The sequence below is a fragment of the Bemisia tabaci genome, chromosome 1, assembly GCF_918797505.1.
Source record: "Bemisia tabaci chromosome 1, PGI_BMITA_v3".
NCBI classification, from domain to species: Eukaryota; Metazoa; Arthropoda; class Insecta; order Hemiptera; family Aleyrodidae; genus Bemisia; species Bemisia tabaci.
This window is the reverse complement of record NC_092793.1, coordinates 50,515,069-50,534,647: the sequence shown is the minus strand read 5'-3', so window position 1 is coordinate 50,534,647 and position 19,579 is coordinate 50,515,069. Positions and strand designations below refer to the sequence as shown.

Sequence of the window (19,579 nt, the reverse complement as noted above, 5' to 3'; positions counted from 1 at the left end):
TTGTTCATACCTCCAGAAAAATAAATGTTTAATAAGGTGTAGATAACTGAGATTGATTAAAGGAGAAACACTGGAAATTTTGTAATAAAATTTTTCATTAGAATAAAAAAACAAATACAAAATATATAACAAAATATTCAACTAATAAGAGTTTAGTTGTCTATTCATTGATCAACAATAAAGAAAAGTACCTAAGTGAATTTACTGGGAAATGCTTGGTGCCCTGTGAGATTTTAGCTGATTTTTATGATACTCAATAGAGCAATAGAAGCAATAAACTAAGAAATAATGTAAGTATAATATAAATATGAAGCACACCAAAATCAAGTGATCGTTATTTCTCTATAATACATACAATTCGTTTTAAAAATAGTTTGACACAGATTTCCCAATGACCACAGGGCGACCAACTCAGTTTTGTTCCGCTGGTGTGCTTATGGGGACATTATTCAAAGAAATAAAGTTGACATTTAAACATGAAACAAAATACATATGATGATTAAATTAAGCTTGTATGGGTTTTTTTACTCAATTTTTTCTTTGAAGTTACGCTCTGCTGAGAATAGAGTAGACCCAGCACTTTCTCACCATCCTGTTACTTGAAGTATTCAGGCTATGATTTTGTGTACTTATTTGAATGTTGGACTAGAATGTTGAAAACACAGCTTGAGAAGCTGTGCTTCCATTCCGATTTTCTTCTTAAGGTGATTCGATGGACGCCATATTTTGTGTCAAAACGACATGCGATATATCACATAGATTGGCTCCATTTTTTCAACTAATCATCATTTTTCTTGAATTTTGAGATTGCAATTCTGTTGTCAGGAGACTAAGCAATTCACTTACCAATTTTGACAAACAAATTCAACGTAATATAGGTGTGGTTTCTCAGAGAGAAAATATTGCATTCGATACTGATATTGAAACTGCACTCAAATGTGATATTTTCTCTCTGAAAAAACCACACCTAAATTACGTTAAATTTGTTTGTCAAAATTGGTAAGTAAATTGCTTAGTCTCCTGACAACAGAATTGCGATCTCAAAATTCGAAAAAAATGACAAGTAGCCGAGAAAATGGAACTAATTGATGCGATACATCACATGTCGTTCTAACACAAAATATGGCGTCCATAGAATCACCTCAAGTTCAAATCACTGAGCTTTGATTTTCCAAGTCTCATGGGCTCATTCACATTTTTATAATATACTAAATGAAAAACTGAATGATGGATGCAATGCTTGAGTCTAAAGCAACACTTCAATGAGTTCTAATCTGCTGTTAAGTATGTAATTAAAAACATAGAAAAAATTGCCTGAGGTTAAACAAGATATTCTCTTCTACAATGTAAAAAAATGACTAATCAAATAAAAATAAAAAGTAACAGAGGAGTTAGATCATAAAACAAACAAGGCTGGTTATAAACTGGAATGGTTTTCGTATATTGCTAGTTTTGAATCTTGATTTGGCTAAGATCAATTTATTTGCAAATAATAACAACGCAACAATTATTAGCCTAAGTTCATACAAGATAAGGCACTTATAAACAAACATTTGTTGTTCCTTGAAATACATCTTTTGGCTTCAAATCCCAATTTGCAAATTGTACTTTTCTACACCCGCAATTGGAAAAGGCAGGTTCATTTACTTTTCATGTTTTTAATACTCATCTTTCGGCAAGATTTGAGCCTTCATTTGCTGGTGCTTAAGTGTTTTGATATAGCTTCAAAGACACCATTCAAACTAACATTTTTCATCGAAATAAGTGCAGAGCTTTCATGAAGTACGAGGGGCGTTCAATAAGTAAGTATCCCCCCCTCTCTAAAATCCATAAGAATGGACCAATTTTAAAAAACTTGGGCTCAAAATCTTCCTTAGGATATTTTGAGTTCAACAAAACAAACCGCAACAAAATCGGACCATGTGCGGCCGAACGCGAGCCGTTTGAACGCGCCGAGGTGCTCGACGCTCCCGCCGAATCCGCGAGGATTTGAAGTCCGCTACAGGAGAAGAGCTTCTCTGCCAAAGCCTCAGTCGTTCATCACTGACGAAAAATCAAAGAAATTTTTGTAGAATAAGGGGCTTACCTCACTTCTCCACATAACCAGCTCGATCCAAGCAAGTCTGATACTGAGACTAAGGCTAAGAGAACAGCTTTTGGATGCCTCGTGCGTGGAAGTCTTTCAGCTGACCGCGGATGAAAGAGTGGACGGCTTGTTTGACCTCTTCCACGGATTCAAAATTAACTCCTCCGAGTTCAGATTTCAGATACGATAATAAATGGCAAACCAGACCACCATTTATTCCCGTTCCTGAAATCTGAACTCGGAGGAGTTAATTTTGAATCCGTGGAAGAGGTCAAACAAGCCGTCCACTCTTTCATCCGCGGTCAGCTGAAAGACTTCCACGCACGAGGCATCCAAAAGCTGTTCTCTTAGCCTTAGTCTCAGTATCAGACTTGCTTGGATCGAGCTGGTTATGTGGAGAAGTGAGGTAAGCCCCTTATTCTACAAAAATTTCTTTGATTTTTCGTCAGTGATGAACGACTGAGGCTTTGGCAGAGAAGCTCTTCTCCTGTAGCGGACTTCAAATCCTCGCGGATTCGGCGGGAGCGTCGAGCACCTCGGCGCGTTCAAACGGCTCGCGTTCGGCCGCACATGGTCCGATTTTGTTGCGGTTTGTTTTGTTGAACTCAAAATATCCTAAGGAAGATTTTGAGCCCAAGTTTTTTAAAATTGGTCCATTCTTATGGATTTTAGAGAGGGGGGGATACTTACTTATTGAACGCCCCTCGTACTTCACAAAGAAAAGTCACTTAATTCTATAAATAAAAAAAAAGTAAAGAAAAAGAGGTTCAGGGACCTCTCTAAGTGTTGCCCTTCATTGAAAATTTGTTTTAATGGTAAGGGTCTTCAGGTTTTCTTTTTCTTTTGCAGAAAAAAAGGCTTACATTGAACTTGCCTGGTGGATAAAACTTCAGAGTTCTGCTACATGACTTGGAGTAAAATAACTGTTAAAAAAATACATATCTACCAAGAAGTTTGGTATGCTGAGACACTGAATTGTTTCTCTCCTTTCAAGTCACTGATTTTCTCAGATATTCGTCATGCCATTAAGACATGCATCCGTACATAGAGATATGTCTATTTTAAGGAAGATCATAAGAATTAATGAACAAAAACTCTTACTAATACCTAGGTACACAAGGTAAATACAGGAAGCTAACTCTGTGTAGAGTGGTACAGATTAAGAATAATTTCAGGAATATGTGCTGCAAGAGTGCTTTGCGGTAGCCCCGAATAATCCATGAAACTTTCAAGAAAACTAAGAAAACTTGATAATTCAGGAGGCAAATCTGTCTTTGATTGTACTGAGAGAACTGAATCCAAAACAGACTTTATATACTGTGAACAGTACAATAGAAACTGCGACCTGACCTCTGGATGAAACTGTCGGAATATTGTCGCAAAACCAATGACTAAGGGAACACTATCCAAGGGCTCTCCAGTTTTTTTCAACACTAATGGACCTGTGAACAACAAAATGAAACTAGAGAGATGGTTCAGAAATAACACCGATAAAACACTGGTTAGTGGGCTCATCTATAAATGCAGAGAAAATTCAAAATTACTTCTCTGGTATGCAGTTTACCATGGAGGAGTTTTCAATAAAAAAACTGATTATCTGAGGTGTTAGGTGCAGAAAGCTGCATTTCTTGGTTGCCGTGTTTCAGAATCTCCACTACTAATTTATATTTTAGAGAGGAAACTATTGAGTGGATTTTCTGAAATTTTTAGTTTTCAGCATTTTAGAATCATAAAGAAAATGCAGTGAAAGTTTTAACAAACTCCCTGTATTTGCTTCAATTATTGTGGATGAAACAAGTACGCAGATCCTGAGAAACCGCAACCATGAAATGCCCTTTCTGGACCCAACGCTTCATTTCTTCTTTATTAAACTTGTTAATAGTTAAATTCAACTGGGAAGGGGCAATTCTTGAGTACTCATGATTTTGAAATACATAATAGAGTAGCCATTAATCAAGTAGAAATCCTGTGACCCTAACATGTCCTGAATTTTGAAAAATCATACATAAAATCTAGACCAAACTACTTTTTTGCTGAGAAGAGCCACAGCCTCTATAGCTTTGTGGCAGAACTGTGTGAAATAACAATCAAATTTAAAAGAAAGCTGCACAACAAACAAATTACTTATCTTTACATTGAAAGAATGGAGATACATTGGAGATCTTTAAAAAAAACTCTACACAACTAAAATGTATGGCATCTTTAAATATGAAACGGAATTTAATGTAGATAAATGAATGAGTAAGTCATTAATTTAAAAATATTTAAGTTATAGAGTGAAATTGTAAGGAATGACAACTAATAGACAAGTTGCAAAAAGGATAACTTACCAACATTTTTAACAAAAGTAATTTTAGGCACTTGGGATGCAAGGAACAGAAACATCAGGAGTGAGAAATATGGAACATTCTTAGTAGTGACATATATTTTTGCATACGGATTTCCAATACCAGCCCAATCCAGGTAAGTTGACAACTCATACAATAAGGATGACTCTTTTTGTTGATAGGGGTCTGATTTTGGATCTTTGTATTGTGCTTTAACTTCATTGATGACAGCTCTGTTTATAGAGATTTAAAAGAGAAAAATTCATTGTTAGTGCTATAAAATTAAATTTGGTGATAAAATAAGTAATAGATAAGTAAAATAGATTCTGAGGAATAATTTTCTTTCTTCAGTGAAACTTGGAACATTCGAAAAAAGAAAAAAAAAGATCTTCGAATCTTCCATTGTAGTTTGAGAGTAATTCCATCCTACAGAATACTTGTGGTATGTACTATTTTGATGGAATTTAATCCCATTAAATTTTCATACAACTTCCATTCACAGAATACCTTTTAAACTTCACTTTTCTGTTTTCTTTGGTAAACTCAGTATAAAATAATACACTCATTGTGTAGCTAAATAATATACTCATCAGATGTAGTGATGAATCAATCAATTCTCATCAAACTTAGAGGTAAGAATCTAGGGGAGACAAACATTTTACAAATTTCACTTTTATAGACTAGATTTTTAAACGATCTGGAGGAAAAGTTCACATTCGTTCAAACACCTTTCATGATCAGGTACGAAAATTACAAATTTCATAATTTTGTGAATTGCAGTATGCAACTCCATCAATTATTCTCAGATAAAAGTGCATTGCGGCAAATCAATTTGGTAGACAATATTTCAGTCCGAGATATTTTTGAACTCTTTGATTTATTCAATTATAGAAGAAGTTTAAAGCTAACATTATCCAACTACATATTAATAGCATAAATATCATTACTTACTCATTTAGAGTTGCTAAGGCAGAAGACAAATGCTTCGACTCAAATTTGCAGGATATTTTTAATTCATAAAAGATATGCTTCCTCAGTAGCTGGAGCTGCCCCACTTTGATTACCCATTCAAGAATTTGAGACCAAAGTTTCTGGGCTCTTGAAATGTATATCATGTAATATTTGCTCCCACCATCTAAAATAATAAGGATGAAAAAGAAATGATCAACAAGAATTTACTTAAATTGACCTTAAAGCACTAACACACAATGGAAACATAAACATGTTAAACATAAATTATAGATAACAACAAACATACCAACACCATAATTGATGCCAAAGCTGCACATGATGAATTGTATTGACGTATTGACGTTATTGTTGTATCATTATATGGCAAGCAATAATCAAATCACTAATATATATAATATATATGAATAATCCAATCAATATTTATGCGTAATATCATGCTATCACTGAAGAATGGCAGGGGTTCAAAGATCCATTCTTTAGAAGGACTTTTCTACCGTTAAAGATGAATAACTTGAGTCATATGCAAGATAAATTAAGCATAGGCACTGTAAAAATAGTTTGGAAAATAAAAGGTGACTTGTTTTCTTCTAATTTTTCTATGACAGTCTTTCTAAACAATGTAAGACATGTTCATAAGTATCTTCCTTGTAACTTGCGAGATTTTTTTATTGTATGTGCGGTTAAAATAAAGTGTAATCAGTAAAACATACATAGTTAATTAGCAGTGAAAGTCGATGTGTGAAAGAAATAAGTGAAACACAAATGAAGTTACAGTTGCTAAATCTGTAAATTCTTACCTATGATTTTGGAATTTGGAGAAAGACCTTTGGATATAGAAATGAGCAAATCTACATTTGCTTTATCTTTCAGGATTCCTTTCTGAATGTCATTTAAGAAACTCTGAAAAAAATTAGGAATGAAATTAAATATAATGATGACTAAAAACTAAGTACATACCCAGCTTTTAATTGAGGCAGATTTCAGTTGGAGGTTAAATGTGGTAGTAAACTGTACACGGAAGATATGCCTCACACTTTTTATCATGACCATGGTCTTTAAATTTTTACAGAGGGTCTATATGATTTGGATACCATACTTGGAGCTGATAGAAGTCCTGGTCATTGCCAAACTCAGGGCTACGCGAAAGTCAAAATGTCGCCTGAATCTGGAAGTAGAAAGATGCATAGAACAGCAAAGTAATACGGTAATTCCCCACGAAATGGTGGGGACCCTGCACCATTTCTTCGCTGTGGACGGGTTGGGGGGGGGGGGGGGGGGGGGGTGGGGGGGGGGGGTGGGGTGGGGTGGTGGGGGGGGAGGCAGGCCACGTCCTAGGGTGTTTCTGTGTTGCATCATCTGTAAGGAAGGTGCAAACTTTATATAGCAAATTGTGTCAATTCCTCAAAATTGGTTGATGTCAATAGAAATTTTAAGTACATGGTGTGACAAATTCAGTACCTGTAAAGTTTTGACAATCATAAAGCCAATGAGTTTGTCAAGGCCAGCAACACCAGACACACCAACAGACTTCGTAATTTGAGAGAAAAACTGAAGTATTGATACGTCTTGTCGGCGGTTTGATGATCATACCAGCAGTTGAATTTTGCCATTAAATAGTTTGTTCGGGTTAAATAGACGGAAAAATAATATAAAAAACAATACTTAAATAGGCTCTAGAATGACATGAATAGAATAAACAGAAATTGCAATTATTTCAAAAGAACATAATGGAAGTTAAATGTTGAGTAGACATCTGCTGTTTATTTAGTTGCAATTAAACAAACTATGCTAAAATTTGGAGCTCTTTTAAGATGAATTGTTTCCGAAAAATAAGAAGAGCAGATAGGGCCCCCTCTAATTTTTTGTTGTTTTTAAATTTCGTTTTTTTAAGAGCTTTTATTATGAATGAACAGCATAGACCAGAATTATTCTAACTACATCAGTCATTGCCTTTTTTTTTTTTTTTTTTTTTTTTTTTTTTTTTTTTTTTTTTTTACGTTTCATTGTTTTAAGGAAACATCAAGCCTTGGAAATTTAAAGAAAAAAAATAATACCATTGCTCAATTGGATATAATTTAAGGTTTCAGAGTGGCTTACATGAAATATTCTGCACTTATTTGAAAGCTACTAAAAGAAATGGAACAATCATTGCGGGATACTTACTTGGGATCTGTTATATGGATCAATTGACTTGCAAGGCGGCCAATAAAAGTAACAGATACAGAATCTGTCGGTGGGAAGGAAGGGATAGGAACTGCTTTGCTCTGATGAACACTCTGCCACTCAGCTACCTTATTTCGGATGAAACTGTTAGTCTCTTGTTCTACATTGTAACTGATAACTCTGCTAAGCTCTTCTTGCCAAATTTTTAAACCAAACATTCCAATGTAGTCTTGAATGTATTCAAAGGAGCGCCTATAGCCATCCATAATATCTCCGAGCGCTTCGAGTTTTTTAATTAGCTCTTCTGCCTGGAAAAAAAAGAATACATTGAATTTTAAGTAGAGGACTTTCAACAATTACTATCACTACTTATCATGACAAATAGATTGAACGTCAGAAAATCTGGAACATTGAAAAAAAAAAAATATGCACTAGGAGCAAAAAATCTGGTTAGGAGAGATATTAAATTCCTAATCATCATAGCTGTAGGTCAGCACCGTACCAGTGCGCCACTAGTTCCACTTTTGATTAATAATCACTGATAATACTCCGGATGGTGATTTTAAAAAACGAATAAAAATTTAGGGAGAGGGGGAGGAGTTCAAAGCCCACTCAAAAAATTTGAGAACACCAATCCATCAACAATATTTGAATCATTTTCTGCATCAAATTACATCAAAATTAGAGGTTGTTGCTTCTGAGCCTCACCTAGTTACCCGATGATGAGAGACAAATTTCAATGAGAGGAGAAAAATTGCAGAAATACTCATATATTTTATCAACATATTTTTCATTAATGAATTGACTTTCATTACCTTTGATTTGGGAGAGAAAATAATGCCAGTATGCAAGGCATGTGCAATATTATGAACTAGTTCTTTGCGTATTCCTTCTTCCAATAGTTGAGGTGGATCTATTTGAACAACGCCCAATGAAGTGCTCTGCATGGATAATATACCCTCAGAAAATACTGCTATGGAGTGAGTCAAGTTGGCAACCTGCAGAAAATATAGTAAGAAATGAAAAGAAGAAAAAGTTGATGACATGAGGCATGCAAGACTTACTTTCAGCCCACAGTAGCCTTGAAACGGCCCTAATAACATAAAAGCCGCTTTCATAGCGCTCTTTGGCGCTCTGCAACACCCAGCCGCCAAAGGCCCCTGTCCTCCCAAAACCCTTCAGGAAGTTGGCACTCCCCCCTTTCCTCTATACCCCCCGTTGCCACCCTTTCACTGGACGTCCCTTTGTCTTCTCCCGGGAGAAACCCGATCAAGTATCTTCTTCGGCAGTCTCTCTTCCTTCATCCTGTTAACATGACCCTAGACAAGCTGTTTTGTCATGACATCAAATAGGATGTCATTATCCGGCCCTAATAATCGGTTGTCGAGACGGCCCTAATACAGGTCAAAATGTAGTATTTGAAAATTGCAAAAGAAGAGAAGCAAAAATACAAGTAACAAAAAAAAAAGGAGAAGATCAGGTAAATAAAAGAGAATAACGATAAGGGCGGTGCATAACAAGTCTTCAAAAAAGCTTGACAGCAGAACAACTCGACATGTGTAAAGAATACAATTTGCACGTCCATTTTTTAAGTTTAATATGCCAATATGAGATCCTTCCCAGATAATAGATCAATCACTCCTGAGCAGAAAAGTTTTTTTCAAATTCAAAGTGAGTATTTTCTTCTTCCTTTCTTTTCAAAACGACGATTTTTGTCATCTGTACCTCTTTACCAAAGAATTCTTTAAATAAAGTCTATTACCAAGAGGCAAGAACTAATAAAAAATTTGAATTGAAGAAATTGGGAAGAAATGCTATATGTAGCTTTCAAAATGTTTCCTGATCAGTAATGTGCCCTACAATGCTTCGTTTTCTGCTTCTCTACATCATTAAAATAAAATAAAAAATGAGTTTGAAACTGGGATGAATCAGAACTCACCTCAAATCTGGAATCAATCTTGGCGTATTCTCTCAATTTTTCTTTTTCAAGGCGAGTTGGCAGCTCTTCAATGACATTTGTTTGTAACCCTATTATTCTGGTCATTAGAGAGAACATGGTTTGTGGAATGATTTGTAGTACTCGTCGCATGTAACTAACCAATTCTTGAGAATAATATTGACTGACTGAAATTAGGTCATCACTTCCAGCTTGATTAATTCGAAGAACGACAGTTTCGAGTGCTGTTGAAAGCTAAACAGAGAGAGAAAGAAACGGTCCAAAATAATACAAGATACATAGGGCGTCCCGAAAGTACTGCCCCTTTTTCTGCAGAGGGCGAAAGAATGCAGATATCAAAATGCGGTTTGTGTGAGGTTATAGTCCTAGTAATTACCTATAAAACAAGACCAAGTTGAGCTCTGTAGCTTAAAATTTGACCGAGATACAGCATTTTGAAAATGACGTGTCAAGGTGGCGCCTACAGGATTTTCAACATTTTTTACGAAAGAAAAAACCAAGTTTAAGAATGAAACGGTTTTAAAAGAAAAAGAAGCGGCCAGAAACATATGGCAACACTGTGTTTTAGGCGGCATTTGGCAACGTGTAAGCGCCCCTATGCAGACCAACGACAGGATTAAACGTGTCCGCTAGTGCCATCCAAGTTGGTCAAGCTTTCCCGGCACGTCAGTCAGAGTTCATCCCTCTGTCGTTTTGGAAGTTTCTTTCGCGATGAGTACCGAATTAAGAAAAGAACAACACCACGTTATTCGTTATTGTTTTCGTCGAGGAGTGTCAGTAAAAGACACTTTTAATGAAATGAAAGGCGTGTATAAAGACGACTGTTTGGACAGAAGTAGCATTGGTCGTTGGTTTAAATCTTTTTCTGGCGGCCGCGAATCGGCGGAAAGTCTCGCAAAACCGGGCCGACCGTCTACCTCCACCACAGACGAATTAATCGGCACCGTTGCTGCTGTTGTTCGAGGAGACCGTCATTTATCCTTGCGTAAGTTTCAGGTGTTGCTTGACAACTCAAAAAGTTCATTGCACCGGATCTTAAAGGACCACCTGCAGATGCGTCGCGTCTGTTCGTCCTGGGGCTCGTCCGTAAAAAATGTTGAAAATCCTGTAGGCGCCACCTTGACACGTCATTTTCAAAATGCTGTATCTCGGTCAAATTTTAAGCTACAGAGCTCCACTTGGTCTTGTTTTATAGGTAATTACTAGGACTATAACTTCACACAAACCGCATTTTGATATCTGCTTTCTTTCGCCCTCTGGGAAAAAAGGAGCAGTACTTTTGGGACACCCTATGTAGATCAAAGAGAAAAATGTGGAAGATTTTATGGTGTTGTCTTCATATTTTAGTCATTTTTGTAGCTTTACCGGTATCAAAACTGCAAAAGATAGAGAAGAACTGACAAAGATTCTGAATAGGATTCAAAAATAAGCATCAGAAGCTCCAAAATTTAACTTGATAAAATCCAATAAGGCGTATAGATTTGAAATCTTGAAGGCGCATAGACTTGAAGTCTTAAAGGCTTATGGATTTGAAATCTTGAAACATTGATTAAAACCCCACATTTACTTAAAAGACTTTAAAATGCTAAACACTTAGTCTGGTAATTCAAGGATGTAATTCAGCTAGTAGAAAAACTTTTGATATTCTGATTATTTTATTTAAGTTTTATATAGTCTTGCGCATTTTTATCTTCCTCTTTTTTTCAAAGAAAGCTGAAAAAGTATAATTAATCATCAAGCTTGTTTAATAATCTGGAGATTTGGAAGTTTTCTATACGATGTAAATTTTCAAACTGCAAAATGTTGCAAGAGGATAAATGACTTCGAAATTTCCAGGGGAAAAAGTGAATGTGGGTTTTCTAAAATGCTTACTTTGAGGAAAATGGCTTTCAATTTAACAACAATAGCTGGATTTTCCTTAATCTGCTCTTGCATGTAAGGTGTGTAGGCATCCACCAACTGCCAAGCATAACTAAAATCAGATACAATCTGCAAGGTTATCAACAAACTTTCTTTCATTCCTTCACTGCGTATCATTGATGTGAGACTCTCTTTAGCTTCTTTCAAATTTTGACAGATCTGCATATTACTTGATAACTGGTGAAATTCTGAAAATAAAAGGAGAATTTCAAGGTAAAACAAATTAAAGAGGAAAACAAACTTAATTATTGAGGGAAAATGTAAATCATCATGGTGAACTTTCGTAACTTTAGTTTTTTATAAAAGGGGGAGGGGGGAAGTTGATTGGTTTGCAACAGTGTCCTTATCGAGCATTACTGTAATACAAACCAATACTTATTAGATGACATTTTTGGGAATTCAAGGCGGGTTTGATTTCACTTTCGAAACAGTCTGTCAAGTTTTTTCTTTGATAGGAAACAGATCTGCATGTTTAATAAACAGCATTCGAGTTATGGCAACAGCAATGAAGGCGTCCTGTAAAGAGAGGTGACTGTGGGAGCGATTCATACAGACATCAAAGACGTTAGATACCTATTTTTCTAATCTCAAATTTTCATGAGTCTAAGTGCCATCTATTCCTTGCAATGGCTCATGAAATCAGTTTCAAAATCTTGAACTTCGTGAATCAATCTCAAAAAGTGACCAAACAAACTTAAAGAAATTTTGAGCTCCTGATAAGCAAACCCACTGGCAGAGCTTGAAGACCCTTCATAAATCATTGAGTTCTGTACAATAAATAATTGTTGCCTATCACTAAAATGTGTCACTTTCTCCTCCGTATCAGTGCATGAAGAATAAAATGAAAGTAAATTGATCACCTTTGACCTCATCTAAGGCTTGAACAATCTGCACCATCTTGCGACTAGAGACAGAAATTTCATCAACATTTAGAGTTTCAATCTCTTTTGCCATTTTCTGGAACCATTCATGCAGATTTGCTGAAAACAAGAAGCAAAGAAATCAAAATAAATTACAATGTTATTATAAAGTATATCAATATATAAAAAAAAGAGAGAAAGAGATTGTATTTAAAAATACAGTAACTATCACAAGAAGTAAATGCCTTGCATCTATCTACATGTCTTAGATGAATTTTTATAGAGATACTTAGAAACAAAATGAAACTATATAATGAAGATTATCTAAAAGAATAAGAATCTAGAAGAGCACGAAGATACTCCTTTCATATGAAAAAAAAAAATAATAATAGAGTATAGACATTTCATGGGAAAAAAAGGGAGAAAAAAGTATTATTTATCTATGAAACTGCGATTCATTCTCTTTGAGTTTCTCATCTGCTGTCTAAAAAGAAAATATGTATTGGGTTATGAGATGAAAAGTAACTGAACATGTACCATTTTTTTCAACTTTTAATAAAGATTTTTCCCCAGAGAAGACAAGAGACAAGTCCATAAGCTGCTCTGCACTATTTTTTTGATGATACTCCCAATTTTTACGTTTTTCTGCTAACATCTGTAACAAATAAGACATTGAAAATTTGACAATCGAAACAAGTCTCCTTTACTCTGTAAAGTTTTCGATCAAGGTTAGAAATTGAAAGTTAAAATAGGTAGATTTGAGGATTGAGATGATGTTGTGGTGATGCGCATAGTCAGATGTCATGTTTAAAGAACAATATAAATTCTCATGCAGTCTTATCTCATTACAAAACGTTTTAGAAGTGGAATTAAAAAAAGAACGTTGCATCGGGGAAAAAAAACTTCATTTCGAGAAACTTTATAATGAGATACAACTGGATTCGTTTTTTCTTGCAGCTAATTACAAGAAGTTTCCAAAACTCATTGAGATATGTCTCCAGTTCATAATGCAAAAATGCAACTATACCGTCTTGAAGAGTTCCTTCAGTCTAAATTCAAATTCTGCTGCATTTAACATTAGAGCTAATGTTGACTCAGGGGCTTTCTTCATGTCACCCAAAATCTGATCGTAAACTTGTTTAGTTCTCTTGCAGCAATCTGGAAAAGAATAACAATTCAGAGCATCCAATTCATAGAACTGTATAAAGAATCCCTTGCTCAAAAGTTGTTTTTATTTTTTTGTTCTTTCTTTTTATCTGCATAAATTAAAAGAGCAGAAATCATTCCCGAGCCAAGATAAAATCCAAGCTCATGAAACAATAACAGTAATAACACATAAATTATAGGCTAAATCTAGGATGATCTAGTCTGAAAGAGGTCACATAATCTTAAAGATTTAGATGATTTGATAATCAATGTTTTCACAAAGAGAAAATTTGTTCAAAAATTCCTGGTACATTCAATTCCACTTTATTTAGCAGTAGCTCATCTCATTTCTTCATTTTTAAATGCATGTACATGAACACAGTAACTTTTGAGCATCTGACTTGCAGTTTCAACAAATTTTAAATTCACACCACAGTCAGATGAATGATGATATGTACAGATGAATCGATCAGGAGAAATTGAAATCACCAATTTAAGTGTGTTATTGAAAAGGGGAGAATACTTAGGACAACAAATAAATAAATAAACATACCAGAGGCAGGAGGAGTGGTATGTAAAATCAACCATCGAAGGGTAACATTACATTCTCGAGCCAGATTCATAATTTTAGTTGTATTTCCTAATACACTCTCTTCCGTCAGAGCCTTCTCTCGTAAAAGTTGCTTTGTTTTTTCCATGAGTTTCTGCAAAATATAGAAAAAGAAAACTGCTTAGACTACCTATGATGAGTGTTGTCCAAGACGTACAGGACATCAGCAATTAAAACCCTTTCGCATCAGTACACTTCTATTTTTAGGTTGCCTCCTTCATTTCGGTGTAATTCTTTTCACTGAACGCAACTTAATATTGTTCATAACCAATTCAATATTCTGAATCAGTATTCATGGATCCAAGAGAAGAAATCCCTGATCCAATTAATCTGAGGTTGCCTTATATTGCTTGCTCCTTCTATCATTTGCCATGATTAGTACATAGGACTGTGCGTATATACTCTTATTCTGACTCGCGCACTATTTGCAAAATTGCGAATATTTGCGCCATCGCAGATAGTGAATTTTCGAACCAGTACTTTCAAAAATAAAGAGTTTTCGAAAGGCAATCGTGAAACGTTGCGAAAACTTGCGCAAAGCTTCCATCTAAGACATCTTGTATGGCGGATCTTCAGAGGGTTGTCAAAAGCATCGTACTTAATAATATCCAAAATCAGACGCAACTAAATCTCTTGTTATTTTGTGCCTTGTTCTTTGCCATAGTTCATCCAAGAGAGGAAATCATGCCAACTGATGCAGGAACATTATTCGGAGTTCTGTCTAAAAAACAGCCATTCCTAGAGGCCTTATACATGAGCATCTAACAGGGTCCAATAGGTCGCTCAACTAATACATTCATCGCTGAAGTTACTTAAAAATTACCTGTATTTTGCCCGCATGATGAGAGGTTTGCTGTCTAACATTGGAAGTTTCCAAAGTATTACAGAGAGCTGTTTTAGCAGCTTTGAAGGGGTCCCATGAATCTATGAGATTCACCGTGAATCCCAGGTATATGTTTACCACCTGAGAGAAAAATAAATAAATATCAAAACTCAAAGAATAAGAAATGAAAAAGAGAGAGAATGAATGGATTAACAATGTTTAGCAGAAGTTTTTCAGAAGAGTTTTTTGCAAGCAAACCAAGAGTTTCATAAAATCAATAAAATGTCATTCATGCTCTAAACTATTTCACGGGAATGAGAATGAATAACTACAGAGTTTTTCCAGTGGACCCTACTCATTTGCTCTGCAACCCACTTATTCTTAATGGTTTACTCAAGGAAAATTCTAGAAAGTGTCAGCAAACTGCCGTTCAAAAAATATTTTAGAAAATTAGATAGTTTTCTTAATAGTTTGATGATTTGAGAAAATTTCTGAGTTTTGGCAGACTTTGAAGGTGCAATTGAGATGTTACGTTGTTTTCACAAGCTTGCAAATGCTTAGTGACTAGCCAAAGGGAGCAGGGGGAAAAACTGCAGGTATGTACCTGCTGACATAAGCAAAGGGACTGCAAAGGAGTGTCAGGTAGGTTGAAAAAAAAATTTTAAAAAGTAGTTTTAACTGATCAGATCATGAATAAGACTGAGAGGGAAGTTAGGTGATCTTGATTATCAGTATGATGAAACAGGTGGAAGCAATAATTGCACATAATAACAACTAATGATTTCTGGAATATGTATAAAGATCAAAGTATCTGTCAAAAAAGAGTTTAAATTTGTCATGATGTAAGTACATGCAGTATTTCATTCCTCCACTGCTGAAAGCACATTCAGATCAAACTCTCCAGAACTTTTCATCCACCAGTTCAGCAAAAATAAAGTATGAAATATACTTACCCAATTATCTGGAAAATACTTATCGACAATTTCCCTCATTTTTGCGGTCTGGTTGTGCAAAACAGAGGCGTCAAAAAACAAGCATACATATAGCATGGCAGCTTGTGGAGCTAAGGCAACAACACGGTGTTCTGGAAATGGATAGGCAGATATCTGATTGTAAATGTCATCGGATCGTAGCCTTCCAATGACCATTGACACAAGATTTTCATTTATGGGAATGCGTCTGTAGAGTAAGACAAGAAAAGTGAAAAACCATGAGTGACTGAGTGAGGCAAGTCAAATTCCTCTACTAGTAGGTAAAAATATAACTGCAGTCAAACTACGATCACATATTGATGTTAAAAAGGTTTCAAGTATCAGCAATGGTGAACAAAAGTCACTGGTACAAAAATTTTGATGGTTACAAAATGCATCACAATGCAATGTTAGCAAAACAGAAATTTTAGTGCCTCATAAAAAGCTTTAACTATGTTTTCATGTAAGTATGTATAGGATAGAAAGTACTTACTTATACTTTTGTTAGTCATCGGTTTAACTTAATTTTGAAGGACTTAAAATTTCAAGAATTGAAATATACAAATATTTGATAATAACTAAGTAAATGAGAATATTAGCATTCCTTAACGCTACCGCTTACTTCAAACGGAAATATTACTACAGATATTATTAAAAGCTCCTAAAAAATTTAATGAACATAAAGCTCTAGAAAAAATGAGATAGGAGCTCCTTGAAAAATCTAAAGAATTAAAATCAAGAGAGATCAACCCATTCATCATTTTTGTTAGAAATAGTCTTCCATCAAGAGTAACTTTTCTTGAGCAATTTTATGATAGCATTTTAGATGACACCCTTTATCAGACGGGTTAATAAGAATTAAAGTTCACTTTTTTTCAGGAAGGACTAAAATCTGAAACATCAAAAATAAGCATGCAACAGACAAAACAGCAAAATATTGAAATGTAAAGAGCTCAACCTTTTTTTTTATTTCTTCTTCCTATATTGTAATTCAAAAAATACTTCAAATTTATTCACTCTTTTTAGTTGAAAGGCAATTCACAATTTAATTGAGCGGAAGAAATAAATTCATTGTTTATACATACCTAAAGTAATCTTCAGGATAATTAGGTGGTTGTCTTGAGTTAATGGTTGTAGAACGAAATAATTTACAGATATCATCAATGTTACTTGAAGCACTTGATTGTTGAGCACTATATCGATAATGAGCAACTAATAGACGTTCGCGAATAAGGCCATCTATGTGTCGATCTATTTCTAACAGCATTACTCCATAGAGGTAAAGAGCTTCGGACTACAGACAAAGAAAAGATATAGAAAAATAAAAAATTCAGAGAGGAAAACAAGAAGGTCACATTTATTGAGTATATGTCTATTTAAGTGTTAACCATTCTTAAACACCAAGATAAGCCAAATAAGTCCATTTATGCTGGTATTCTGAAAACACTTGCTTGATTAAAACATAAGTTTTGAAAAATAAATCTGAATTCTTTATGACAGATTCTCTGGTTCACTTACTTCACTGAAAATAATGCAAAAACATATCATACTCCTGCAACAAAACTTGACATGAATTGCATTTTAATTAGTTTTTTTGAATGAAAACATTGCTCATTTCTGTGCATAATCCAGGACAGATATCAACAGTGAAACTACTAGACCACGTATCTTGTTTGCAAGGTTTAAAAATCTCAGCTCCTATTTTATTTTCTTGAAAAGGGACAAATCATCATCTTTTCTTAAAAGTTTCACAGTATTTTCTTCGCACATCCAAGAAAATACACCGTAGTTTTCAAGAGTTGACTTTGAATGGTTTTTCATTTAGAAAATAAAGTATGGCAGGAAGTCTGCAACGTCGCAAACTGAGATACAAGTCCGGTTGTTTCACTGTCCATATAGAGTGGTGCTTTCATAATATATATTTGTGGAATTTTAAGTCAATCTTTCAAATAAATGGTTACATGTAACAGGCTTCAGGCTAAATCAGGCAGTAAAATACTTAAATCCCTCTGCAACTGATTCACAATTCTTTAAAATTTCGTAAGGCTATCCTTGAGAAAGAAATGATCATAAGTACATAATGAGCAGCATACCATCAATTGACATCCTTCAAGATTTAGGAAAATTGACTCCAAAGAGTTTTGAAAGAAGACACCTTCTTCAAGGTCCTCCACAAACTGGTTTAGTTCTATAATATGCTTGTGAACACTTTCAAAGGCAAGGTAAAATCGGTTCAAAATGTCTCCATAATTGTCCCTTAGTTCTTCATCTAAATCTTGCAGAGCCTGTGAAAAAAAATCAATGGATAAATTTTCCGACACGAACACAGAAAAAACGACAAAGCTATAAAATATCCAAATATTTTATTAATAAAATGAATGCAGGTAACAGATGTCACAGGTCGGACCTCAGTACACCAATGTAGAGAGGTATGAGAAAAAATTAGTCACAATCTCAGCCTCAAAATTTCCTCACTGCCTACATGTGAATATTAACGTTACTGGGTGAGCTAGTTTTTATTTTTTTTCTAGTGTTTTGCAAAAAAATGAGAGACGTTTTTCATCCAAAAAATTTCTTTTCCACCTCACTGTTTTCTTCATGCCATGCACAAACCCCAGCTCACATGCTCCCAACAATTTTTTTTCAAGAACACTTGTTTTGAGATTCAAGTAATTCTTCATTTAAAATCTCAATTTAGTCTTTTAGCAATTCAGTTGCATAACAGAATTAAAATTCTAGCTATGGCTGCTTTCTTTGAGAAACCATGGGGAATTTAAATACTCATAAAAACACAATAACTTACCGGATCATTTTCAATTTTCTTTTCAATTGCTTCAGAGATTTTGAAATAACTAAAATCGATGATAAGATCTCTGTACTTTTGCTGGTCATGCTTAGTTGTCAGCCTGAAAGTTAAAAATCAAAATCAAATTTACTCCATTGATATAAGGTAAATAATGTAAGAAAACATCGCAAATTATTCTCAATTGGTTTGGCAGAGCTGTAAGTAATGATTTGAGATATTCAGCAAAGGACATCACAGCTTACTGAGTAGTTAGATAATTCTGAATTTTATAAAAAACAAGCTGGCAGGACACAGTCCTTTCAGGCTCCGGGTATTTGTCCTGCCAATATGAAAAGTGTAATTTATCGCACTTGTGCCATCGGTACGAGGAATTTTAATTTGCAGAGAGATTTGGGAATGGATGAATATTCAATTTTCTTTCCAGATTTGAAACTAGGAATGTACAAATAATTATCCTGAAACAAGAAAAGAGTGATAAATATTCACCTGAAGATTGGTGGTATATAATTTTTTAAACGCAATATTTCAGCAACGATGGCATTCCCTCGAGCGACTAAATTTAAAATGCATTGTCCGCATGCATTATTTTCTGCTATGAATTCTGCCATTAGAAATCATAAATTTCACAAGTAATTGTAAAAATCAAAATAATAGGAAAACTTTTTGTACATATTCCCATGAATTGAAACACACAACCGAAGTAACGTCAAAAACATAACCTAAAATGCCTTGCTTTGTTTACATAATATTTAGCAGTTGCCAAATTTCAGTTGAACACATTGGAAAAAGCAGAAGCAAAAACTCTCAAGATCTCTACGCTTGATAAAACTTCTTTTTGTGTAAAAAAACATGTTTTAGGGAAGGGCCGTACAATATGACAATATAAAAATTATATGAAGGAACAAAGTAGACCAAGAAGACGACGCTGATCAATTTGG

General features: G+C 34.7%; 1 protein-coding gene across 1 annotated transcript; it reads right to left on the bottom strand.

Moving 5' to 3' along the window:
- Positions 1 to 77: 77 nt before the first annotated feature.
- Positions 78 to 19,375, bottom strand: Strump (WASH complex subunit strump). The gene is given in 19 exon segments (XM_072302615.1): positions 78 to 3,528; positions 4,417 to 4,646; positions 5,365 to 5,548; positions 6,183 to 6,285; positions 6,844 to 6,950; positions 7,499 to 7,856; positions 8,364 to 8,546; positions 9,488 to 9,739; positions 11,378 to 11,613; positions 12,286 to 12,405; positions 12,823 to 12,940; positions 13,313 to 13,443; positions 13,985 to 14,135; positions 14,865 to 15,005; positions 15,818 to 16,043; positions 16,921 to 17,129; positions 17,929 to 18,120; positions 18,639 to 18,741; positions 19,128 to 19,375. Coding segments are annotated over 19 exon segments (3,474 nt in total). The 5' UTR covers positions 19,250 to 19,375; the 3' UTR covers positions 78 to 3,220.
- Positions 19,376 to 19,579: the final 204 nt, after the last annotated feature.